Source organism: Alosa alosa, chromosome 6, assembly GCF_017589495.1.
Source record: "Alosa alosa isolate M-15738 ecotype Scorff River chromosome 6, AALO_Geno_1.1, whole genome shotgun sequence".
Classification (NCBI taxonomy): domain Eukaryota; kingdom Metazoa; phylum Chordata; class Actinopteri; order Clupeiformes; family Clupeidae; genus Alosa; species Alosa alosa.
The window spans coordinates 15,633,228-15,658,977 of record NC_063194.1 but is presented as its reverse complement, the minus strand read 5'-3'; the positions used below and the strand labels follow the sequence as shown (position 1 = coordinate 15,658,977).

General features: G+C 41.6%; 2 protein-coding genes and 2 non-coding genes across 14 annotated transcripts in view; 3 read left to right on the top strand and 1 right to left on the bottom strand.

The window, feature by feature from the left end:
• Nucleotides 1-12,767, top strand: part of cacnb1 (calcium channel, voltage-dependent, beta 1 subunit) — a 32,091-nt gene extending 19,324 nt beyond the window's left edge. For 3 of the 11 annotated variants that reach the window (XM_048244784.1, XM_048244782.1, XM_048244791.1), the window contains 8 exons: nt 2,770-2,850; nt 2,966-3,024; nt 4,140-4,249; nt 4,935-4,943; nt 6,356-6,507; nt 7,875-7,970; nt 8,357-8,542; nt 10,961-12,767. In XM_048244784.1, coding sequence (XP_048100741.1) covers nt 2,770-2,850; nt 2,966-3,024; nt 4,140-4,249; nt 4,935-4,943; nt 6,356-6,507; nt 7,875-7,970; nt 8,357-8,542; nt 10,961-11,500 — 1,233 coding nt within the window. In that variant the 3' untranslated portion in view covers nt 11,501-12,767. Of the gene's footprint in view, nt 1-534; nt 564-2,769; nt 2,851-2,965; nt 3,025-4,139; nt 4,250-4,934; nt 4,944-6,355; nt 6,508-7,874; nt 7,971-8,356; nt 9,341-10,960 lie in introns of those variants that run through there. The other 8 variants (XM_048244785.1, XM_048244783.1, XM_048244793.1 and 5 more) reach the window with 6 other exon arrangements.
• A 3,073-nt stretch (nt 12,768-15,840) lies between these two features.
• Nucleotides 15,841-19,857, top strand: arl5c (ADP-ribosylation factor-like 5C). Its single transcript, XM_048244794.1, has 6 exons — nt 15,841-16,354; nt 17,400-17,460; nt 17,588-17,735; nt 18,146-18,229; nt 18,349-18,500; nt 19,063-19,857. Exons 1-6 carry the CDS (start codon nt 16,309-16,311, stop codon nt 19,109-19,111), a joined length of 540 nt encoding a protein of 179 aa, XP_048100751.1. The 5' UTR covers nt 15,841-16,308; the 3' UTR covers nt 19,112-19,857.
• A 3,200-nt stretch (nt 19,858-23,057) lies between these two features.
• trnac-gca lies at nt 23,058-23,129 on the bottom strand. The gene has a single exon. It is a non-coding gene; the product is annotated as a tRNA-Cys (tRNA).
• A 2,322-nt stretch (nt 23,130-25,451) lies between these two features.
• trnac-gca lies at nt 25,452-25,523 on the top strand. The gene has a single exon. It is a non-coding gene; the product is annotated as a tRNA-Cys (tRNA).
• Nucleotides 25,524-25,750: the final 227 nt, after the last annotated feature.

Here is a 25,750-nt window from a genome sequence, read left to right as displayed (position 1 = left end):
CCTCTCCGCACCAGTCGCTGGGGCTGTGGAGGCGAAAGCAAGAAAAAGGAGAGAGAGAGAGAGAGCTATGCTGCTGACCGTTCCACGTGTCCAAACTAACCCTGACCTCACCCCTCCTCTGCCAGCTCGCCACTGACTCACCCGCCCGCCCCTACCTGGAGTGGAGTGCGGAGAGTGTGTTGACATGCACGCATGCGTGTGTGTGTGTGTGCGTGTGTTTGTCTGTGTGTAGAGGACTAGGAGAGGAGTTTAGAGAACCCACTATCACCTTGTGACCTACCACTTTATACCTCTGCAGCACCTGTCAACATACTTGATTAACATGGGGGAATAGTCCAGTTCAAAATGTGAGTGTTAACACCAGCCCTCCTCTCCCAGTGCCTCCGTAATGCTCTAACAGTGTGTCAGTAACAGCCTGGTGCTTCTGTGTTCTGTGTTTCTGTCTCTCTCTCTCTCTCTCTCTCTCTCTCTCTCTCTCTCTCTGTTTGATTTGTCTGCGCTACTCACACTTGGGGGGTGTTTGACGAATGCTAGGCGGGCCGGCCAAACAGAAACAGAAGTCGGTGAGTCGCTATAGCAACGACCTCTAATCTCTAACCTTCCGATTATGTGTTATTTCCTCTTGCATGCTCCTCTGCCCTCTCTCGTCTGGCTTTCCCACCACCCCATCAGGGACCTGTCTACTCATATTCATATCCAGCATATACATAGATAGAGATATAGATTTAGACATATAGTTAGAGTGTGTTGGGATTATGGGAAGACTTTTGAGACGGATGTATTGAACTAAAACCATCCTTACACCAGAAGACTTTGACAAGATTTGGGAAAGATTCTTGAAAGATTGTAGTCTTTTGGGTAAAGCTTGAATGGGGGACATTATTTAAAAGACTCCAATCTTTCAATAATCTTTCCCAAATCTTGTCAAAGTCTTCTGATGTGCGGGTAGCATTAATCTAAAAATATTTGGTGATGGTATTTTTGTGGTCTTTATATGGAGGTTAATGAGTTTGAGGTCATAGTTTTGTGATTAAGTGCTGAATGAAAGTGATCATTGAGACAGTGTTTTTAGCCATGTTCAAAGCAACTCATAGGCAGTTTAAACCTGTTCAGATGATGACGATAGGGCTAAGAGAACTGTAATGATATCAGTTTGGATATGACCTGTGTTTATTATGATGCAATATAATAATTATGATTATCACATGGACTATGATGGTTGTCATAGATATTTAGTGTGATGACGTGTGTGCCATTGTTACGGCAGTAACTGCTTTTGTTTATGACTAAAGTAACATCATAATGTAGGGGGCCCTAACAATAGTGCTTATAGATTAAAATGAATGATTGTGATGGGCTGGATAGAAGGAATTATGATTATGACATCATCCCATCATGTAGTGCCGTTATTCTTATAGTATGTAGGCCGTTATAGTGCAAGTTATTTAATTACTTGTTAATTAAAGAATTTAAATTGATTTTTTTTTTGTTTTTTTACCTAAGTGGACATTTATTTGTTTTATTTCTACTCAAAATGTCCTCTACATGTTTTCCCTAAAGTACATCTCAGACTCATGGGGTTCTCTTGTACACTCAGAGATGCCTCTGGGAGTTTTTATATTATTGAGATGTGGAATGTGACTTTTCCCCCCAATCTTGCTCCCAAGAAAATAAAAGTTCCCAAAGTTTCCCATTATAAACATTGCAAGCACTGTCCGTTGGTGGTGTTCTCTACCAGAATTTAAATTGTTACGTCTATTGAGAACAATTAAGACACAACAATATAATATCCATTTCATTGACTTTCCCCCCCTAAAAAACTATTAACTTTAAAACTAAGGAAAGAGTGGCCTCTTATTTTAACAACATGATTGTATATGTCCTTGTAGTATGAGTATGATGATGGTGATACAGATTATAATTATGAAGCCCGTTAAGAGATTTAGCTGGTGTGGGTAACCATGAGATGCCATGAACAACTTGTTTTTATGTCCATTGGCATATATCACCACAGCAACCATGCAGTGAAGATTCCATCCAAATGGCATGTGAGCTCACACACACACACACACACACACAGTCATATACATTGGCAAACATGAAAAGTGAGCAAACATCAAAGGAGCCCCTATATGCTTAAACAGCCGAAGGGCATTTGAAGAAAAGCTTTTACTGGGAAGCAGATAAGAGGCCCTATTTCACATGGAAATGGATACCACTCTCTCTCTCTTGGCCAAGTCTCTCTATCTTTATGTAACAAGCCCAGGTGAGTGGGAGGGAGCTTTTGCTTTCTCTTCCTCTTTCTTTCTCTTCATCTCTCTCTCCTTCTCTCTCTCTCTCTCTTTCCCTTTTCTCTCTTCCTTCTCCTGGCCCTTGCTCACCCTCATGTTCACTGGTACTTTCTGTGCTTCTCATGTTCTATCTGAACTGAAGTGCTCTCCATACTGCAGTGAGAGTTAATAGAGACGGCATAGACATCACTGCTTCTCCACTGCAGGGGCCGTTGGGTCATACCTGTAGCGGCTGCACACCCAGTGTGAAATCTGTCACCACACACCTGTTCATGCACCCACAAAGTGTCAGTCTTTGTCTTCTGTTATGCTGCAACGTGTATAACATGATTTAACATCACACGCAGTGTGCCACTCAAGCCATCGGCGATGCACGCATGCATGTGTGTGTCTGTGTGTGTGTGTGTATGTTTGTGTGTGTGTGCGTATGTGTGTGTGTGATATTTAATATTAAAAGCACTGCTTTATCTTTAATTAGATGGAACATATCCCCCCCTATGATGTGGTACCATCCATGAGACCTATTGTACTTGTTGGGCCATCACTCAAAGGATATGAGGTATTTCCTATATGTTAAAAAAGAAAAGATTTTTATTTTTGTGTATATTTGTCTATATTCAATCTTCTGTTTGATTCCATTTTGATGTACCATATTGTGTTGATGTGGTCTCCAGGTGACTGACATGATGCAGAAAGCACTGTTTGACTTTCTGAAACACAAATTTGAGGGCAGGTAAGTTCATGACTTGTGCTGTGTTCCGAGAAGCATAGAAAGTAGAAAGCTTTGCCGGGGAGATTTTGTTCTGTGATTCTGACTAAACTACAGGGTGATAGCTAGGCTACACTGAGGGCCAGATGTACTAACGCTTTTGCGCCCACTTCAGGCGTATTTGTTTCGCAATGTGCGTGTAAAATCATTGCGAGGTATGTACAAACAGGCCGCAATGATGTAAAAGCGCAAACTGCCTGTCGCGGGAGCTGAAAGTGGCAGATTGCGTTTGTCATGTCATGCATATGCATTCATGGGAGGATCCAGGGGAAAGTGGGAGTTTAGCGTAAAAAGATGGGAGGGGAAGAGTAAAGAGCGCCTAGTTATGTATTCCGCGGTATGTACAAAGACTGCTCCTGAAAGCCCACGTCTATTCTGCGCCTAAATACTTCCGCCTTGTAAAAGCAGGTGTTAATCTGACAACAGACAGCAGAATCGCTATTTAGAGCACCAGTTTTTGTGGTGAAAGTATTTGTACTACCAAAAGCAACCTTAACTTTCGTTGGCCTTTCGAATGTCTTACTTTCACTTTCACGTCTTTCACTTAAACTTTCCTGATTCCTGCTAGATTTGACCAATCTTCCATAGCCTACGAGCACAAGTAGTTTGAGTAGAACTGCTGATCTTCATTATCTCATGTATGGTATTATTTCATGGGCGGAGAAAGGCAGAGAAAGGTGCAGTTTACACTAAGGATTGAACGATTGATAAATACGACGGAAACTTGGGTCTGACAGCGTTCGCAATCTGCGGTGTGTCCATGACTCTGATAATGCTACGTTCACAAATGTACGTACATCTGGCCCTGAGTGTACAACCATTCAAAGAATTATAGCTCCCTCTATAATCAATGGAACTGGCAACACAGTCTTCTAAAGCAAACTAGCTTTTAGACCTAAAATGAGTCCAGTCTTCTAAAATTATATACTCTGCAGACAGAACACTTCAGTTGTGTGGCTGGTGACCGGCTGTTATGTTGCAGTTCTAAGATTACTACTACTATGGTACCTAAGATTACCTACTACGGTATCATAACGTACGCTATGATGTTACCATGGATAATGTTTTCTGTTCTCCAGAATATCCATCACCCGGGTGACAGCAGATATCTCCCTGGCTAAACGTTCTGTCCTCAACAACCCCAGCAAACACACCATCATAGAACGATCAAGCACTAGATCCAGCCTGGGTAAGGGAATAAGTCAACACAAACTATGTCAGACACCCACACACACACACACACACACACACACACACACCCCTCATTAAAAGTTGCATTGCATTATTGTATTTTCATGAACACATGTTTATGTTTCATTCTCTGTGTGTTTTGTTATGAATGCTATATGTTTTTTAGCTATATTTGTATGTAAGAAAAGACAGCATTCATGAAACTGAAGTAAATGGCTACATTTTTTCCCAAGAGTTGGTATATTCACTAAGTAATAAACAAGCACCATATTATTTTCAGCAGCATTAGTTTTAACATAACATTCATAAGGAATACTTTGGTGTTTTGCTCATGAACAAGGACTGTAAATTCACAGAGTCGATGGAAGTCGATATCTATTCCATGTATTATATGTGAACTCAATCTCAGCCAAGAAGATCTCAGGAGTTGACTTTATCCTACATAAACCTGGGTAGTAAGGTAGTAACCTGTTCCTCTCAAGATGACCTTGAGTGGTCGTGTCATTTCGGAATGGAGTCTGAATGATTTCATCCTGCTCTGTGTGTCTGACTGTGTCTGTTCTTTTCCTCTCTCTCTCTTTCTCTCTCTCTCTCTCTCTCATCCTGTCCTTTCTGTCTCTTTCACCCACCCCCCTCCCTCCTTCCACCTTGTGCTTCCACTGTCTCTCCTTCCTGTATTTCAGACGTACTGGGTACGTATCCTCTCCCACCCCTACAAACACTCTTTTTTCTCCCATATCAGTTCATCCATCCATTTGTCCCTCCATCCCTCCATCCATTCATCCATTAATCAACTCACCTTGCCTCTCCTCTTGTCTCTCTGCTAACGTTTGGTGTGGGCGCTGTGTGGTGCCTGTGGCTTGCAGGAATAACTGCAGGAACACTAGGGTGTAGGAGCAGATAATCAGGGATGGAGGAGGTGGTGGAGAAGAAGAAGGGAATGGTCTGGAGTGGGGGGGGGGGGGGGGTGAGGATGGTGTTTTATAGCCTACCTCTCTGCCCACTGGAGTGTAAAGTGATAGCCTGTGTGGAGGAGGGGGTTCACACGCACGCACACACACAGAGAGAGAGAGAGAGAGTAACTGAATACACCTCTCACCAAACTAAATGACACATACATACACACAAGCGTGCACACACATGCATAAACCTACACACACGTACACACCTTCACACACACACACACTCTCACACACACAAACAAACAAACACCAGCATACACATTCACATTCACACACAGTTCCATACTCCCCCTCCCATTAATCATTGTGACCCAGAAACCAGTCTCCCCCTCTGCTTCCATAACTACAAGCTCGACCTCCAGAACTCTACCATGTAGTCGCTGATCAGTTAGTGTTACTGGCCTTCAGCTTTAAGTGGACTCACTATTTGAATTCCTGCATACTCCACTAACTTTGTTTGTAAGGTATTTTTCATTTGGTAAAAATAGGTAATTTAGAAACTAATTTTAATGCTCTCATGATTTGTAATTCAATTGACTTTTAAATTATTGAAATGCTATGTGTGCAGCATTTGTCTTGATATAACAGAAATACATGTGTTATTAACATTAACCCAATGCCAGTCTTGTGCAAGTTTGTGTATGCGCGTTTCAACTGCCATACACAATGTGTATGTCCGTATGTGTGTATTGGAAATACTAAATCAACATGTATTTCTATTTGTGTCTTGCAACCTAACCTTCTCTTTGTGTAATAAGCTGTTGAATCAATGTTTATGTGTTCCATTTAACTGGAGTTTAAATGGAAAAGAAACATAGAGTGATGGACGATACGCACACACACACATGCACATACACACACACACACACACACAATAAACAATGACACACTCCCACTCTCACATAGAGTTGGACCGAGTGTCAGCCTCTTGCATGTACTAACATGCAAAATTGCATGTGTACCATTTTTTTTTTTGGACAATTTCATATATTGGTTATATTGAATATATATGAATTGAAAGGTGTGTGTGTGTGTGTGTGTGTGTGTGTGTGTGTGTGTGTGTGTGCTTGTGTGTGTGTGTGTGTGTGTGTGTGTGTGTGTGTGTCTGTCTGTCTTCTCACCTCCTTCTCTGTCTTTGTCAGCTGAAGTTCAGAGTGAGATTGAGCGGATCTTTGAGTTGGCCCGCACACTGCAACTGGTAGCCCTAGATGCTGACACCATAAACCACCCATCTCAGCTGGCTAAAACCTCCCTGGCTCCTATCATCGTCTATATAAAGATAGCCTCACCCAAGGTACCTCATACTCTCAGCCTTATGACGTTATATATATATATATATATATATATATATATATATATATATATATAAATATATATATATATTAGGGCTGTCAAAATAACCGATTCATTTTGATTAATTAATTTGAGAAAAAATAACTGATTAAAAAAAATTGCGCAGATGAATCAATTCCGTATGACCTTTGACCCTGAGCCGTTCTAGTCAGTAACCATTAGACTGTAAAATGAAGGAGAAAGAAGAAAATGTGCTGCCTAGATCATTGATTGGAACATTTACTTTTGAAAAACGGCCTGATGGTGTTGATAAAAATAAAGTGTTGATTGAAATATAGTCAATGCAAAGAAATAGTGTTGACATTGAGGGGAGTATTAATTTATTTTCATTGTGCCCTCTAGGTTATATCTGTGACCTGAAATGCCTTCTATGTGAAAAAAAAAACTTCTTCCCGAAGCACTTTTGAATTTATTACCTAAGCATATTAGGTCATATCATAGATTATTATGGCCATTATTTGAACAGTGAAAGTTTGAGTGAGAGTTTTTGAACTTTAATGTCACTAATGCTGATTATTCAATGATTCATTTGAATTTAAATATTTAAAATACTTTCACAGCAAAAATGATATATGCGATTAATTTAGATTAAAGGGACACCACGCAAGCCTGATGCTTTTTCTCTACGAAACTCCCCCTCGCTCGGTCTGAAGCTCTTTTCCTTTTCTTTGTATCTTCCGTCAAGGGTTTTCGCTGTTTCTTCGCCGGCTCTGCCATTATACACACGTTTGCAACAATCGCTAGCGTTTCGTTAGATTGCCTCTGTGCTGTGGATGCAGGATGTAAACTGATCCTGCTTCGGTCGGCGGGTACGATACACTGAACTTGCAAGCGGGATATTCTTCCTACTGGCAGTAGGGGCAGGCGAGAGAGTCTTCATTCACCCTGTAATGAGTCATTTAACCATATATAGACTTACGAAGTTGAGTAATTAACACGAAAACGTTGCCTGGTGTCCCTTTAATTAATTACAGAGTATGGAATTAATTCTATTAATTTTTTTAATCAATTGACAGCCCTAATATATATATATATAAATAGTGGTTTTGTGGAATTGTTTAGTCTATTGGGATTGGGATTATTTTGTGTATGTGAGTTTCAAGTGAAGCTGCAAGTAACTGTCAAACAAACACAGCTCTTAAAAGCTGATAACTTTTGAGAGTGCTTGACCTTCTGTGTTAACAAGCTGCTAATTTTCTCTCTTTGTTAGGTATAAGTGCACACATACACAAATACACACGCTCACTCACAACATGAGATCAGTGACACATTAAGCACGCTCTGACTTTGTTGTTTCTCCTCTCTCAGGTATTGCAGAGGCTGATTAAATCTCGAGGGAAATCTCAGGCCAAACACCTCAATGTCCAGATGGTGGCAGCAGATAAACTAGCCCAGTGTCCCCCGGTGAGTGCTTGTGTGTGTGTGTGTGTGTGTGTGTGTGTGTGTGTGTGTGTGACAGAGACAGAGAGTGTGTGAGTGTTTGCTTGTTAATAGTGGCAGCTGTCATTAGTAAGAAAGCCCTACCCATTATTATGTTTTCAATCACCTATTTCAAGAGGAATTCAAATAGTCCAAAGGAGTATAGCAGTAGTAGCAGGAGTATCTCTAGTCGCAAGAGTACCGCCCTTACACTCTTGCTCTTTTGGATTCTCAGATGGTAAACTGGTCATAAGTCTCTTTCATAACTCATCATAATCTTCTAGCTTCTAGCTTCTACCCCCCATATGTTATCGAGTGACGAGTGATCTCACAAGTACATCTCCCCCCACTGCCCCATGTCCATTCAACAGGAGCTGTTTGACATCATCCTGGACGAGAACCAGCTGGAGGATGCGTGTGAGCACCTGGCGGACTACCTGGAGGCGTACTGGAAGGCCACGCACCCCCCGAGCAGCAACCCGCCCAACCCGCTCCTCAACCGCACCATGGTGACGGCCGCGCTGGCCGCCTCCCCGGAGCCCGTGTCCAACCTGCAGGTACAGGTGCTGACCTCTCTCAAGCGCAACCTGGAGCTGCTGGACGCTGACGGCCAGGAGGACGAGCACACCCTCTAAGACCTGACTGGGGGTAGAAGCAGGAAGGGGGAGGATTTGGAAGGGGGAGTGTTGTGGATAGTGGAGTCATTGATGCACGTAGTGACCTCCGTTCCTCCGTTGGGGAGGGGTGGCGCCCTGGCAATGTGAAAGTTGACCCTTCTTGCACACATCCCATCCTCTCTTTCTCCTCTCCTCTCTTCTGTTCTCTTCTCCTCCATTCCCTCCCGGCACAAGCTTCTGCTCATCAGAGACAAACATATGTGGCTCTTGGTTCATCGCAACACTCATGCGTACACCCACATGCGTACATCACGCGTACACCCACAGACACACACTCACTCACACACACAGGCAGTGCACATCCTTGAAATCGAATGCAGTAGATACCTAGTGCCAGTCCATGTGAAGCTAGACAGACACATGCTCGCTTAGTCATTCACACTCTCAGCCAGTCACACACCCGGACACCCCCCCCCCAATTTTTCCTCCATCTCCACTGAATCTTCATTGGAAAGTTTACCCCCCCCCCCATCCTTTATCCCTTATCGCCGTGGTAACAGACCAGCAGTTCGCTGCCCTCCTCCATGTTGCCATGGTACTGTCCCTGAAAAGGAGCGAGTCATCTGACGCCACACTAACGCTATGGTTTCTAATGGCCAGAGTGTGTGTTTGTTTGTGTGTGTGTGTGTGTGTGTGTGTGTGTGTGTGTGTGTGTGTGTGTGTGTGTGTGTGTGTGTGTGTGTGTGCGTGTGTGTGTGTGTGTGTGTGTGTGTGTATGCTTTTTGTACAAACCTGTATGAATGTTGTGTATGTGTAATATTTTTACCAACCTCTGTGTGTGTGTGTGTGTGTGTGTGTGTGTGTGTGTGTGTGTGTGTATGTATGTGTGTACGTGTGTTTGTCTGTGCTCGTGCATCCATATGTGCATTAATGAGTGTGTGTGTGTGTACAGTATGTGTGTGTGTGGTGTGCACCTGCCTGTGTGCATTTAAGCATAAGTGTTTGAATTGTCATGATTGATTTACCTTTCTAAATGTAAACACTGAAGGGATGATGGTTTTGTTCTCTCCTCCCCTCTCTTGGATATGTCACAGCAACAGTTACCTTGGTGACAGTTATCCTGCCCCCAAAGCAGCTAGATCCCCATGGATCACTCGTGTGCATGATGCTTTGATTTGATTTACAGAAACATATTTTAGGTTAGCATCAGATTTATAATGTAACAAAATCCTGACACTTCAGTTGAGATGAGAATCACATCCTTAATAGAATAACATCACTGCAATGCTCACATTATTAATTTATTTAAATGTATTGAACACAGAGGTTTTACATCTTTATAGCACTTAAGATTTTTATGATGCCCTGTTTGAAATAAGGCTATGGGCAGCCTAATAGTGATTCTATCACTTTGATTTAATCGCTAAAATGTCCTGATGCATTTCATGACTTACATCTGCCTCTAGGTGGGGCTGTTCCTACACATAAAATATTCTTTCCTTGTAACTATGATATTTTTTAACACATTTATGTGTCATTATCATTGTTTGTGACTCAGCATCGTTTTCCGTAGTGCATGTATTATGCATGTTTCAACACAATTTTACAATGGTAGGTACCATATGTTGTCAGTTTAACACCACACTAGGTTCTGATAGGAACAGCATACATCCTCAAAGAAGTTTAATGTTTTACATAATATAATCAGAACAAATTCACTTTTATAATATGTTTGTATCTTGCTTTTTAAGGGCCATATTGCCAGAGTAGAAACTCATCTCAGGAATTGTTTCTGTGTGCAAGTGTATAGCTAAAAAACTCTATGCCCTTTGACAAAAATCTTACCTGAACTAGTATCACTGGAATATTCTAGGTTCTGTTCAGCTTTGGTTTCCATGAACCAACCCTGTCCTCCACCTACTTAGTTGCCTCTGAATGCAGGGCCCCTGAATTTGTTATACAGTTCTATAAACAGTCTACCAGGCTACAGAAATGAATCCATACTAACAGGTAACCTTGTTAATTTACATAATTTATGATGCCAGTTATAACTTGGTGGCACTGTAGAGTAACTAGTGAGGTATGTTACCAATGTGCCTTCCAATGCGCCTTCCATTCAGACGTCATTGTCACGGCTCTGACTGTGAATGCTGTGACAGAACAAAAAACCTTTGTGTAGACAGTAGTCTGCTTGGATTTGCTGCGTACTGAATAACTGCATAACTGTGAAGCCCGTTGTGTTGTTTGTGTTTGCCGTGAGTCTAACTCCCGCTAACCTGCTGCCTCGCTCCTGCTTTGCTGTCTGTTTGTTTCTGCATGTTGATTGGCCGCCCTGTGTGGCATGGGCGTGGCTCGCAGCAGGGACCGTACCTTGTGCACGGAGAGCAGAAGCGTGAGGGGCCTCTGTCCGAGTGCGGGGCTGGTAGCGGCGGTCTCCACGACTACCAGGGCGACGGCGGTGGCAGCAAGCAGACTGCGCAGCAGCAGACGTACCTGCGCTCGTCGCGCAGCCAGACCCGGGGCGGGGGCGGTGGCGGCAGGGCCCTGTCCCGCCAGGACACCTTCGACTCGGAGACGCAGGGCAGCCGCGACTCGGCCTACACCGAGGCCGGCGACTCCTGCATCGACATGGAAACGGATCCGTACGAGGAGCCCGACCCGTACCGCTCCCGTCTGCACCCGGCCCACCACCACACACCGCGCCAGGCCTCCTGGGAGGACGAAGGGGCCGAACCCGACCAGGAGAACCTCAACCACGCCCAGGCACCCACCAATCAGCAGCACCATGGGCGGAGCAAGCTGCGGGAGCGATACTGCCAGTCGCCCGCAGAGGGCAGTGCCAACATCAGCCGGAACCAAAACCAGGAGGAGTGGAGCAGGGATGTGTACATTCGCTGAACTGGACGAGAGGGTGGAGAGGGGGCGTAGGGAGGAAGGATAGGGGAAGAGTAGTGAATGGGAAGATGGGGAAAAAATGGAGAGGATCATTCAGGGGTTAGAAACCATGTGATTTTTTATTTGGGATTTTTTGTTCTGTTTTTCAGAGGTTGTGCCAACCAGAAAGTCTCAAGCAACAATCTGTTTACAGTCATAGATACAGTCACAACCATTAGCCAGAGCTACAGTGTTCAGACGACACACTCAATGTTTCTCTCTCTCCGACTCGCTCTCTCTTACACTTGCATCCATACACACACACAACAAACACACTTTTTCTGTCACACACACACACACACACATACAAATGCCCATATGTACACATTAACAAACAACACTGTACAATACACTAAAACAGACATGAAATTGTACAGAAAGCTGATTACTCCCATACTCATCTGGAGAAACTCTGTTGGTTTATCGACATCTTTGTTTTATTTCTTCCCTGCCTTTTGTTTCATATTTTTTATTTCTGCATGGATATAACAGGCAGCAGGAGGACTAATGCAAATATAGAATGTAGATGTAGAATCCAGGGGTGTTGTGAGAGAGTGTGCTTCCATGTATGTCAAGTGTGACTGTGCGCGTGTGTGTATGTTGTGTCTGAAACTGGTAGTAGTCTGGATGTCTGTTTCCATGTGCGTTCACCTGAAGGCTGTCTGTGTAAAAAGGTCCTCTGTAGTCTTAAACTGAGTTGTCTACGTAGCTCAGTTTCTGCACCGATCTGCTGGTTTTAGCTCTCACTTCACCTTTCTGTTCATAGTTGACATTACCATAGTTTATTCCTGTTCATTTTAAATTATGTACATCAAACGTATTTATTATTTGTCAAACATCTGTATGATACGGTGTACTTGCTGCTGTGTGTGCCTCCTGCCAACAGAGGGCACTATTAGGGGTGGTCTGCTCCCTGTAGTCCTTCATTGCACTGTATTGTTCTCTCCTTGCTGTTGCTGGGGTGATCACTCTGGCCACAATGTTCTCACTGCAGTGGTGTGACAAGCCTTTAGAGGCCTCCCGCCTTATCAAAGTGTCAGTCTCTCAGCATCACTAATCACAAGTGCCAGAATGTCTCTGCAAAAGCCACTCCTGCCGTCTTGGTGGGTTTTCTTAAATCGTATCCTGTATGCTGTTTATTAGTTTTCATCTCTGTAAGTGAATGTGTGTGTGTGTGTGTGTGTGTGTGTGTGTATGCGTGAGTGACTGTCTGTAAAGTCACTTGGATTATGTATTTCTTTTGTTTTTATTTTATTTCTGCATGGATATAACAGGCAGCAGGAGGACTAATGCAAATATAGAATGTAGATGTAGAATCCAGGGGTGTTGTGAGAGAGTGTGCTTCCATGTATGTCAAGTGTGACTGTGCGCGTGTGTGTATGTTGTGTCTGAAACTGGTAGTAGTCTGGATGTCTGTTTCCATGTGCGTTCACCTGAAGGCTGTCTGTGTAAAAAGGTCCTCTGTAGTCTTAAACTGAGTTGTCTACGTAGCTCAGTTTCTGCACCGATCTGCTGGTTTTAGCTCTCACTTCACCTTTCTGTTCATAGTTGACATTACCATAGTTTATTCCTGTTCATTTTAAATTATGTACATCAAACGTATTTATTATTTGTCAAACATCTGTATGATACGGTGTACTTGCTGCTGTGTGTGCCTCCTGCCAACAGAGGGCACTATTAGGGGTGGTCTGCTCCCTGTAGTCCTTCATTGCACTGTATTGTTCTCTCCTTGCTGTTGCTGGGGTGATCACTCTGGCCACAATGTTCTCACTGCAGTGGTGTGACAAGCCTTTAGAGGCCTCCCGCCTTATCAAAGTGTCAGTCTCTCAGCATCACTAATCACAAGTGCCAGAATGTCTCGCAAAAGCCACTCCTGCCGTCTTGGTGGGTTTTCTTAAATCGTATCCTGTATGCTGTTTATTAGTTTTCATCTCTGTAAGTGAATGTGTGTGTGTGTGTGTGTGTGTGTGTGTGTGTGTATGCGTGAGTGACTGTCTGTAAAGTCACTTGGATTATGTATTTCTTTTGTTTTTATTTGGTATCAGTCTGCTCCTTTTTGTAATATTGACGTGATAAATTGAGAAATATAAAGATCACATGCAAACAGACACTCACATGTACATAGGCTCATGCGTAAAACACACACTATGCACACACACACACACACACATATATATGCACACTGACACAAACTCACTCATTGTCCACAGTTTTGTCTTTCTTGTAAGCATACACACTTGACACGCAACTAAGACACACACCCACGGGCACCCACTGCCAAACACTGGAACAAATGTGCTCGTCTTTTCTGCCTTTTTGTGCTGTTTCTCCTGTGGACAGTCTCTGTGAGCCCTCAGCAGTATGTGGGTTTAGACTGACGATATATGGGTGGCTGTGTGTTTTGGAGGTTGAGTGTTGATGGAGGTAGTGGAGTATATGAGGGCTGGGCAGGAGACTAGTCCTGCATGGGATGGGGGTTGGGTGTGAGAACCGGTGTGTGTGTGTGTGTGTGTGTGTGTGTGTGTGTCTTTTCATGTGTGTGGCGGAACGAGTCAGTGAATGTCTTTCGTGGGCCCCTGCTGCCCAGCCATTTAATCATTTGAGAAGAATAAAAAAGAAAACATCCTAGATAAATACAGTAAATATTAATAAATGAATAATGTTATTGTTGCAACATCACAATTGTTTAAAAGAGAAAAGATGACAAAAATGAACATGTACTCATTGGTGCCTGATTGTAGCTCCATTATGCTTTTTTCTGCCTTTTTGTTTTTAATCTGTGAAAAATTCGTATTTTAATTAAAAACTTTCATCAGAAATAGTATGTCAGTGTGTGTGTGTGTGCATTCAGTGCATGTGTATTTCAGCATGTGCTCTTCAAACCAGCTTCAAAAACATCACACTTTTTTTTTTGTACGTTAAATTTGAGGTAGAATGCTAGGTTAAGCTTTTAAGGTTAGAGTGAGTTAGCAAAATAATTCAGCTGACCACATCAAGGAAGTGTTGAGGCAGAAATAAGGCATCCTTAACAATACAACTGAGAACGGCAACATGGGTGAGGACAACAGAGAGGTGCGAATGTGCAGGGGAGACATTACAGCCCTTTACATAGATGAAGCTTTGAGGGACTCCGACACATTGTAGTGAAATTGACTCTTTTGATCAGTGCAAGTACAGACACAACAATGACGTGTGAATGAAGTATACCCTGGTCGCATTGTCTGCGTCACATACACACCAATACACGAATGTACCCTTGAATGGAGGAAGTGAGAAAGAATAGGCCTACTGAGTAGGCTACAGTCATCCATTTTTAAAAACAAATGTGCTTTTAAGTTTATTTAAAACTATCCCTGTTAATGTGTTCCGTGAGCTTGACTTCTGTACACAGCAGAACGTGACAAGAGAGATCAAGTCAAAGGATTTGTAGGCTACTACTTAATCGACTGTATGGATGAGAGCGCATCGCGAATGGAAGCCTCCTATGTTATGTGCAGGACCATATTATGCTAGCGACTTCGGGCTTGCCAGATCCACTGTCACGAGCGGACCACAGGGATGTGTGCAAATAGGATAGCCTGTCTTAAATAATATCATCTCCGTCTTTGTTTGTGATTATGACAAAACTAGTGACTATCAAAATGGTAAGCCTTCTGGGGTTTCATCTGAGTGTCTATAATGCTAGATTTAAAAAAAAAAAAAGAAAGTGCAAGCTTGAAAGTTAGACTTTTAGCATATTTGGGAGACAGGACATATAGTTTCAATTGGGCATGCAGTGACGACGATGTAAAGAATAATGGTTATAAAATTGCCTTACACTGTATAGGATAGTCTACATATTCAAAACAAATAGCCTAGGTGTTGTAGGCTATACTAGTCTATTATTAACTCTTCGTCATTAAACCTAACAAACAGGCTAATGTAAATGCATCGCAAAGTTCCAGGAAACGTTTGCCTAGGCTAAAGAAGAAAGTCCCCGGAATTCCATTGTCCGTTTCGCTTTCTGGTTACAACAGTTTGGCAACTGTAGGGCTAAAACAGCTGAGGAAGTTCGGTTCTACAAAAGCCCCGCACACACCCTTGGAGCAACCAAATGTGGACGTCACACTGCGTGGGTGACCAATGGTAACATTTGTAGGCTGTTTGGCTGTAGGCATGATTGATTATAATGGTATTTTATTTTTTACTTTGATTATTTATTCATTCGTTTGTTTATGCGCTTTGGGTTACACTCTATGCATATAAAAATGCACTATAGAATTAAACGTGCCTTACCTATCATCAGTTGGTTTCACTCCTGTTCAACAAGACGTCATTTTGGCGTCATGTTCAGAACGCCCCTCTGGTCTATGGAATTCCATTGCCCCGCCCTTGTCCGTGACTCGGTCGGCGTAAATCATAAGGGTTTTCCTCTCCAGTCTCACTCATCTTTTAGTGGAAAAAGAAAGGCAGGCATCACATTTTGATCAAGTGATTGCTGGTTTTAGTCAGAGTGAAGTGACTTTACTGTGTTGCTGCTGAATACCGAACTTGTTAATTGTTTTACATGACTCTATTAACGCGAATTCGGCGCATTCATCCTTTTACTAGTACTGACATCGTCGCGTAACTGAACGTAGGATAACGTACAGCATAGCTAGTGGCAACGTTACCCCAGTTAGCGGCTCACGCCATTCTCCTTAAGTGAGCATTTAAATCTGCTTATCTGCGCTTCTAGTAGCTGTGTTAGGGTGAGGTAAACGATTGTAAGGACGTCCTATTAACAGGAGAAAATGGGACTGTTTTTCACCAAGTTGATGACCGTGTTTGGGGATAGAGGTAAGTCTGGTGCCCACTACGTTAACATTAGCTGGCCACCTAGCTGCATTTATTTGTTTAACGTTAGTTTTTTTGTCGTTTCTGTGCTGCCCTTTAGCGATAACGAAAGAATATATAAAATAACAGTAGATTTCAAGTCATATTTGCATGTCGGGTTTGGGGAACAGTTTGTCACCATAAAGGCCTGTAATGATGTTGTGGAAACAATAGTAACATCGACCGAGCATTCGTTCAGCTAGCGAAATTCTTAGCTAACGGTTCGTCTTGGTCCACAAATTGATAGATTTTGACTAACGTTATATTGACTAACGATAATGTTTCCCGATCGTTTAAATTGATATTGATTAAATTAAGTCGTCTGAAAGTATTGAAATGAAAAGACAACTGTTGGTCTCCCACCTACTTTGTCAGTGTCATTAAACAGATGTGAGTTGAAGAACACAAAGAGCAACAAACTGCTAGCTCTCAAAGGCTGTGTAAGTTAGCTCAGAAAGCTGAAATTAGATTCTGGTTCTGCAGCACCTTCACAAGTATTTCTACCAGCCCTAGTGATACCAACAACCGTTTTCAATAGTTGTTATTTTTGCTAGTGGTAGTTAAGTGTAGTTGAAAACGTGTCTGATTACTGTCTGTTGTGGTAGTAATGTAAAGGAGGTTATTATTATACTAGGTTTAACAGTAGTGTGTTATCTTAAAACTTTGGTAATACAGATAGTTTTGGTAGGTTGTTACTCAATAACGTTACTTTTGTGCTATTTGAGGAGTCAATTAAGTTTGCGCAACATTGCTCTGTGACTGTTCAGTACGTGTCACTGTTTTGGTGTTCATCTTCGCTTTCGAGACACTTATGTAACCACACTTAACAGCCACGACGGGGTCAGTCAGACTCAGTTAACCCAGAGATTAAGGGTCAGTGTATGTTTATGTTAAAAAGGCTGTAGAACGCTCTGTATACCTATGTGGTGGCCCCTTTCTCTGACCTAATTGGAGTATTCATTGGTGATGTTTGGTTTTGTTTTTTGATCACATTCTTTTCCCCCCACAGAGCATAAGGTGATCATAGTGGGCTTGGATAACGCTGGAAAGACTACAATCCTTTATCAATTGTAAGTGGTTTTGTTTTATAACCTGAAAGACTGCGGACCCAACTCACAATCTTAACAACCAAGAACTTTTTTACACCCTATCCACACGGATGGGCACATTTAACCCTGTCATCCTCTCGCTAACCAGTTTGACAAAGGAAGCGGTTCAGACAACTCCCACCATTGGCAGCAACGTTGAGGAAATAGCTGTGCGGAAAACACGGTTCCTTGTCTGGGACATCGGTGGACAGGAGAGCTTGAGGGCCAGCTGGAGCTCCTACTACTGCAACACAGAGGTGAGTTGCTGGGACACTGCATACTACTTAAGCAAGATAATAAATGTATATACAGACATACATATATATATATATATATATATATATACACACACACACATATACGCAATGACTATGGACGTCTTAAAAATGTAAAGTGTCCTGTCTATACATCAGTGTACCTGAGTACAATGAGATAACATGTACTCAGTTTGTCTCTGTGCAATGGCTTTGATATGTTATCACATGTTATCACTTGCCAACTGCCCTGTAGTTTCCCTTGCTTACCTTGTGTAATTTGGAAGACTGTGGTTGTATTAGAATGTTTGTGTGCCGTGCACAGTTAGATGTGCGCCCTTCTAATGCTAGTTGCAATAAATGAGTTCCTGTGCTGATTGTTCTCCTTTTTTTTTTAATCCTTCTTCTGTTAGATCGTGATTTTGGTAGTTGACAGCACCGACCGTGAGCGTCTCACTCTAACCAAAGAGGAGTTACATCGAATGCTTGCGCACGAGGTAAGGTTGTCACTCACACTTTGGGACTTTTTGACGTTGATCTTGATTGGGATTTACGGACAAAAACATCAGAAGTGGTTTTACTCATGATCTCATGAACTTCCTTTTGGTTGTCATAGGAGCTGCAGAATGCGTCAGTACTGGTTTTGGCCAACAAGCAGGACATAAAAAACTCCATGTCAGCAGCAGAGATCTCCCAGTGCCTCACGCTCAGTTCAATCACCACTCATTCTTGGCACGTTCAGGCCTGCTGTGCACTCACTGGAGAAGGGTAGGTCTATTTCTGTGCCTGTCTCTGTTGCATGTATGATAATGATTTTGTTCCTTGACTTTGTAGCATTGTTAAAGGTTGTATCAGCGATGGCGGGGTGACGTCACTTTTGTTGACGGTCAAACAAAACAGAGAGCTAGCTCGCTACTCCCTCCCCCTCCCTCCCGTGCAATTGAAACTCCTTGAAACGTGCATCTCATCGGTTATTTTGGTTGGAACACTTTATTTTGCCTTTGAGTGGTTGGCAACACTTGTTGGTAGCAATTGTTTTTGTGTACAGATCTCAGAGCCTAGGCTGCCTACAGAGACGTGCTTTTTGACAGCCTGCTAATGGGGCGGGCAGCTAGCAGATCGTTAGGAAAGATTAGATGAATGTGATCATTTATGTTTGGGCCTTTTTTCAGCCTGCAATCGCTGATACAACCTTTTAATGTTCACTTGTCTACATATACTCTATTTTATGTCCAGTGTAGCACTGGTGTCTGTTAAAATGAAAGTGTTTGAGGTGTCTCTGTTTACAGAGGGATAAATCTCAGTTCTTGTTTCCCCTCTTGCCCTTTAGGCTCCTACAGAGTTTGGACTGGATGAGGTCTCGAGTTCTGGCCAGTTAGGCCTCAGGACCATAGCCGTTCACATCCTCACACCATTAAGACATTGCCAGCCATCAGCGTATCTCCTTCTGGCTCAGTGAGCTTTAAGAAACTGGACCATGCCTACCTATGAGCTTTCTTGGGGCAAAAGAGAGGAATAGTGTGTTTGTTTGTGTGTGTGTTTGTGTGTGTAAGTGTGTGTAAACGAGAGAGAGAGAGAGAAACAGAGACTGTGACTTTGTTTACATATTGGTAGTTGTGTGTGTGTGTGCATGCAAACGTGCGTTCGATTCTGAATGAGTGTGTATGTGTGAGACACCGTTCTAGTGGTCCACATTGTTTACATAACAAACTGGATCTTTTTGATCCCCATGGAAATGATGAGCAGTCAGGACTTGTGATGTCACTGCCCTACAGTCATATTGATTGAAGAGTGCCATTGGGTCAGTTTGCAGGGCCCAGCGGATTGGTCTGTCCAAGGACACTAATAACATCACAGCTGGAAAGGCCATTGATGGGAAATCTGCGGATCTGCCACTGGTGCTGCAATTAAGCTATCAATGAACCATTTTACTTGAAGTATTTATAGGGAGCTAATTTGCATCATATGAATGGGTATTTGATCATTGTATGCTGGCAAAAGTAGACTTTGTTTTTACGGTTAGTTGCTCATGTTTTTTTTTTTTTTTTTTGAAAAGGAAGTATTATATTTTGTGCAAAGAAAAAACATTTTTGTACAAATAAATGTTATCAGTGCTGAGACTGTTGATGTGTCTAGATTATGATTTATTATAAATTGAATAAGTCAAACAGAAATAAGTCTATGGAGTTCCAAATCAATGATTTTATCAAACACCTTGGATACATGTGTAAACATCAATGTGTCTTGGCTATCTACTTATAATGAGGTTGCCTAAAACACATTAAAAAAAAACAAGCTTTGAACACGTCAATATAGTAAGATGTGTTGAATGCTGAGCTAAAATAATATTTTTGCATTTCAGTTTAAAACCCTTTGTGGTGATGTTGCAGTTTGTAGTTCTGTAAGGTGACAGCCATCTGACATGTCACACACAGATGTTTTTACTCCTGTCAAACACAAAAGGTTTCATTTTCAGTATGAAGATCATTTTTCCTTTAATTTACTTTTCAGAATGGGTAAATGTAGTACACTTCTATTCATTACGCTGAAGAAACCATCAATAGGTGGTGTTCAAAGATGCCATCACTCATGATATCACCTCTTAGGGCACTTTTAACACCTACTTTAGTGCTTTGTTTCAAAAAAGTGCCTGTTATCAGCCACTCTCAAGAGCAGTCAGGGATGCCATTCATGTAGGTAGACCTACTGGCCCTGAAACGGCATTCATTCAGCTGGATTTGCATTTTACACCTTATTAGCAGTCCGCAGTACATCCGTGATTTCCCTTGTGTGTTCTGGAAACTGTCCTGTACCCAAGGTTGGAGCCTCTATATGTGACTCAATGATGATGTAGTCAGATCAGATAAAGATCTCACAAAGAAAGTCAGGGTAAAAGAAACAGAAATAAAATATAAAATGTATTCATTAATACTCAATAGATAGATTGAGAGCTAGCCCTTATTTAAAATTATGTTGAGTAAAATATAAGTAACAGATTATTTTTGATGAACTGTCTCTGTTTTTGGTTAAGTAGCTTTAGGCATGTAATAGTAGCCTAGGCTATTATGTGCCATGATTATTGTAGCATAGCATTGTGATCAGAATTCAAAAATTATGTCTCACATTGCTAAGATAGTGATTCATATCAGTTGAAGATTCTGATAAGGAATCGTTTTGAAAAATGTTGTTGGGCAATGTTCCTGAGCCATTGATATTGACTATTTTTTCAGTATCATCAGTAGGCAAATTGTCATGATCATCCAGGCCACATGGAACTGGTTATGTGGTTGCCCGGCAACATTGTTCTACACTAAACCAATGCCATTATGAGATACACTGTCATGACGAAATACTGATAAGCCTAGTAAAGCATATAAGATACATTGTAAGACATTACATTGTATCTTATATGAGTGGTGGATGTGATCACAATGTTTAAAGGCTCTTTCTGTCAATTAGGTAACACAATTTATCACCTGGAAAGAAGAAATACTCTTTTCTGATTGGCTGGTGGGGTGGCTATTAATTCTGAATAACGGGACACCTATGAAGTAGATCTGGTAAAAAAAGTTTAATCACCATTCCATATCAATGCTTATGAATGGTATCTATAAGAACCATAATGAGTCTTTTCTGTTAACTGGGTATCCATTTGTGCTGAACCCAATGCATTTGGGAAAAGTGACTAAAAGAGTCATTTTTGGTCTGGGACAGCAAAATGACATAGCTACAGCACAACATTTGTTCATGCTTTGGTGTGGACAGAGACACAATTCTTCCTAGAAGTTAATTTGAAACTATTATTTTATGATACAAAACTACAATGTGTTGTTTTAAAAGATACAATCAGTGAAGGTGCTTAACTGAGAGGGGGCAAAAAGTCAAGAGTGAATGAAACTCCATGGTAATCTTCTACACCTTTACTAAAACCTTAAAACATAGTGGGCATGTTGCCATATCCACATTTAAAGAAAGGCTTCTCTTAGGAAGATTTCCATTAGGTGTTATGGAGCCTTTGAAGGGTCATGTTTTTTTCTATTTTGGGCTCAATACAATGTAAAGGTTTTTTCTTTTTTTACTGCTCCTCTACTTCCCTAGTTCACCTGCAACTGTAGTGGTTATTTTTGTCACACCATATATTTGTGCTATACATTGCAGCTGCAACATGTCTTGATTTTCATGTCACACACACCAACCTGCCCTGTAATGTCACTGGGATCCAGTTACACAGTGGAAAGTGTCACCTGGTGTATTCTCCCACTTTGAAGATAAGGGGTGAGTGTGTGTTTCACACACTGTTTCCAAAGGACAGGTTTTAACACATATATCAAACTGAGAGTTGGCATGTCATATTGGCCACAAATATTGAATTACTGATTAATATGTATGGTTCACTTCAGTTCCACTTGCGGACAAGGACTTGGTGTACATCTGCAATACTACACGACTTGAAGCCAAAATTGGATTGTTTGTTTCATGGTATTGTGCACTCAGTATACTTGCACTCTGGACTTTGTCCAGTGGAGGCTGGCAGCATCTAAAACAGGGAGCGCCTCAGCTCAGGCCAGGGGGTGGATTTTGGTATGTAAGCATAGAGCTTGTTTAATTACAACACCACTTTCACTGTGTTTTATTCATGTTTTTAGCTGTGTTATTTTCACGGAGTTACAGCTGCATGTTCAGTATGTGTTGATTATGGTCCACGTTGTTTAAATGTTTGACCCTCTCTTGTGGTGGTTGACTGTGACAACCAGAGATTAGGGTGGTACTGCTGGAACAGAGCAATTACATAATGCTCTATGTGGTTCTCAGTCCTGTGTTCCCTGTATTTCTCTGAATTGTAGTGAGTGCATGAAGTCTATTATCCTAAAATTTGGGGGTAACCTGGAATTGGACCGCTAACCATATGATTCTAGGTCCCATATTCTAGGCCTAGGTTTGTTGTTATTTGTAGTTATACATGCTCCCATAAAGCACCTTGACTGGCTTAAATGTATGGCTCTGTCCCTATACGGCCCTTTGTACTAAACCCAGTACATAGAAAATTGACGTAAAAGGGATTTACATTGTGTTATTGTAAACTGTTGTCAGCCATAAACATCTGCAATACGTCAGCTGTATTTACAATCATATTGGGTCAAATGTCTTCTTATGATCCTGAGTATACAGAAGGTGTAGCATTCTGTCACAGTTTACTAAGAGGCATCATATTTAGCATGGGACATAGTCCTCTGAAGAGTGATCAAACACAATGTGTATTGGGTGGATCAGATTAGAGTTCTGCATTTGGAGAGTGATACCTGTGGAATGGCTTATTTCAAAAGCAGGGGGCACCTGGATTTGAACTGGGGGCCTCTTGATCTGCAGTCAAATGCTCTACCACTGAGCTATACCCCCTAATGTGCATGTCTGTTTGGTACACCTAATTTATACAGTAGCTTGACTATTATAATTTTCATTTGGCTATAGAGGTGAATATGTTGAGCAGTGTCTAAGATAATTTGTGATATGAGATATGGGTGGAATTTTAATTTTAGATGGAAATTATATGTGTGGTGCAAAATTAAGCTTAACCACAACTGTGACTGTGGGGAGGTAGAATGTTGAGTCCCCTGGTGCCAAGTGGCATATCTGGAGAATCTGTATTTCAGACATACAGTGTGATCGGTAACAGTGGAGTCTCTGCATCAACAGATAAACAGATCCGTTTTGTAGTGTTCAGATGTCTTATTGCTAAAGGTCAGAAGTGTCTGTACCGTATTCCAGAGGTAAGAAGCCGCTATGAATTCATTACTCAATTATTATTGAACTACAAAATTGTGGGGAAAGTTCAAAGAGTAAGTGGGTGATGACAACGATGACAACAATTCCCTTAATATAGAGAAAGACGAGTGTCTTCTACTGAAACCACATAGATATTAGTGGATGTATCTCCCACATCCAGAAAAGTCCTATTGGAATGATACGTAATTCATCTCTTAAAGCAATTGCATCTTTTATCACTATATCTGATTGAAACTGTAGTGCATTGTGGCGCAATGCACAGCATCTCTTCTTCGAGAGCCCTCTGGTGGATACTAAGGATAGTGCAGCTCCTAAAGTTTTTCTCCTCCTTCACCTCTACCCAGCCATTATTTCCTCTAAAACCTGTCCTACCCTTCCACTAAAACTGATGTCATTTTGTTGTAGATCTGGTGTGTCAGTCATTTAATTCTTTACTCAGTGTTCAGGGCTTTGCTGATGGCCATGTTGACACAACTTTGCGTCTGCTTTCTAGAATGCATCTCCATTCCTTCTAAAATGCACCTCTAGGATTCTATTTGAACTGTTCATTGTTTATGGTTATGCTTATTAAAAGTTACTTGGCAGACACTTTTGTCCAAAGTGACTTACAACTATATCAATAAACATATCATTACAGTTAATGTTTGTTTCTGTTCTTAACCCCCAGGTTTCCAAACCAAGTATACATATCAAATGTCAGCACACTCTCAATCAGACTCCTATACACAGTCTCTAAAATGTCCTTGCTGACCCTATAGGAGTTCAACTTCCTAAGTAAGTATAGGCGCTGCATTGCCTTTTTAAAAATGTACTCTGTGTTTTTAGTGAAACTTAGGGTGGAGCAAAAGAATGTTTCTAAATATTTGAACCCCTCTACCTTCTCTACGTGTTGGTCATTAATTACAACAGGTATAAAAGGCCATGGCAGGAATTTTTCTCTTTCATTATCAGAAAAATTCCTGCCATGACCTTAATGTTCAAAATGTGATGTGAACATTAAATGAACACACACTAAACACTGATTAGCTTTCTGCTGTTTATTACCAGCAATGCACAACACAACATAATAAGCAAGCCTTCATATTAATAATAACCATAGCCATTTCAAACATATACAAAACTCTCTGTAAAGAAAATTAATTAGGTACAACAGACACGTCTTTAAACATTTCCTGAAAATACCCAAAGTATTGCAAGAATGTAGAACTAGATATATTCCACCAATGAGGAATCACAGGCACAGAATGGTCTTGACTGTAACCATAGCCGCCGAGAGGGGGAATAAAGCTGGATCATATTATTAAGAGAAGAAGGTGCTGATTCAGTAAGTGTCCTATAGACCAGGGAGAGGGATTTGAATTCTGGCCGCTAAAGGAAGCCACCAATTGGGAGTTATATATCTCTTCTTAAGCTGATTATTGTGTATTATCCATTGTGGTCGTGCTGGTCCATTGTGCTCTATTACTTGATCAACTGAGAGTTTTCTTGATTTGGTTCCACTATAGAGAGCTCTCTACCACTGAGAGACCAGTTATTTTCTCAATGGAATACGTAAGCTGGTGCGTTTTCCCACCCTGCAGATAAGGGGCCATACAGCCTGCTACAAAGGGACATTCATCAAACACTCTAACATTCACTTCACATAGTGCAATTGCCAGTTGTGTTTAATGTGAAACACTTGCTTGAACATTGTGATCGTTTTACATCAGAACACAAGCTTGAACACGTGGTATTTCTCATACAGCATTTGTGAGTAATCTCTGCACTCAAAGCCAATATAGTTGGAGTTTATGAGCGAGAAATATTGAATATGATATGAGGCACATTGCAGCAAGGCATTTGACGAAATCACTCAAAATGTCTGATTCTGTACCATCTGTAATGCTCCTTTGGAATAGTACAAATGTATGCTTAACAAATATTGAAGTGGGCAAAGGGGGTATAGCTCAGTGGTAGAGCATTTGACTGCAGATCAAGAGGTCCCCGGTTCAAATCCGGGTGCCCCCTGTTTTCAGAAAAACTTACACTCAGGACTACATGAAAACAATGCCCTTAACACTAGCCTGACATTTGTCAGAATTATAATAATAATAATAATAATAATAAGCTTTATTTGTATAGCACCTTTCATACACAGAATGCAGCTCAAAGTGCTTTACGTTTGGAGCATGTAACACAATAATAGAGAAGAGTCAGTCATTATCAGTCACTCCTCTTCATTGCTGTGGCCGTTT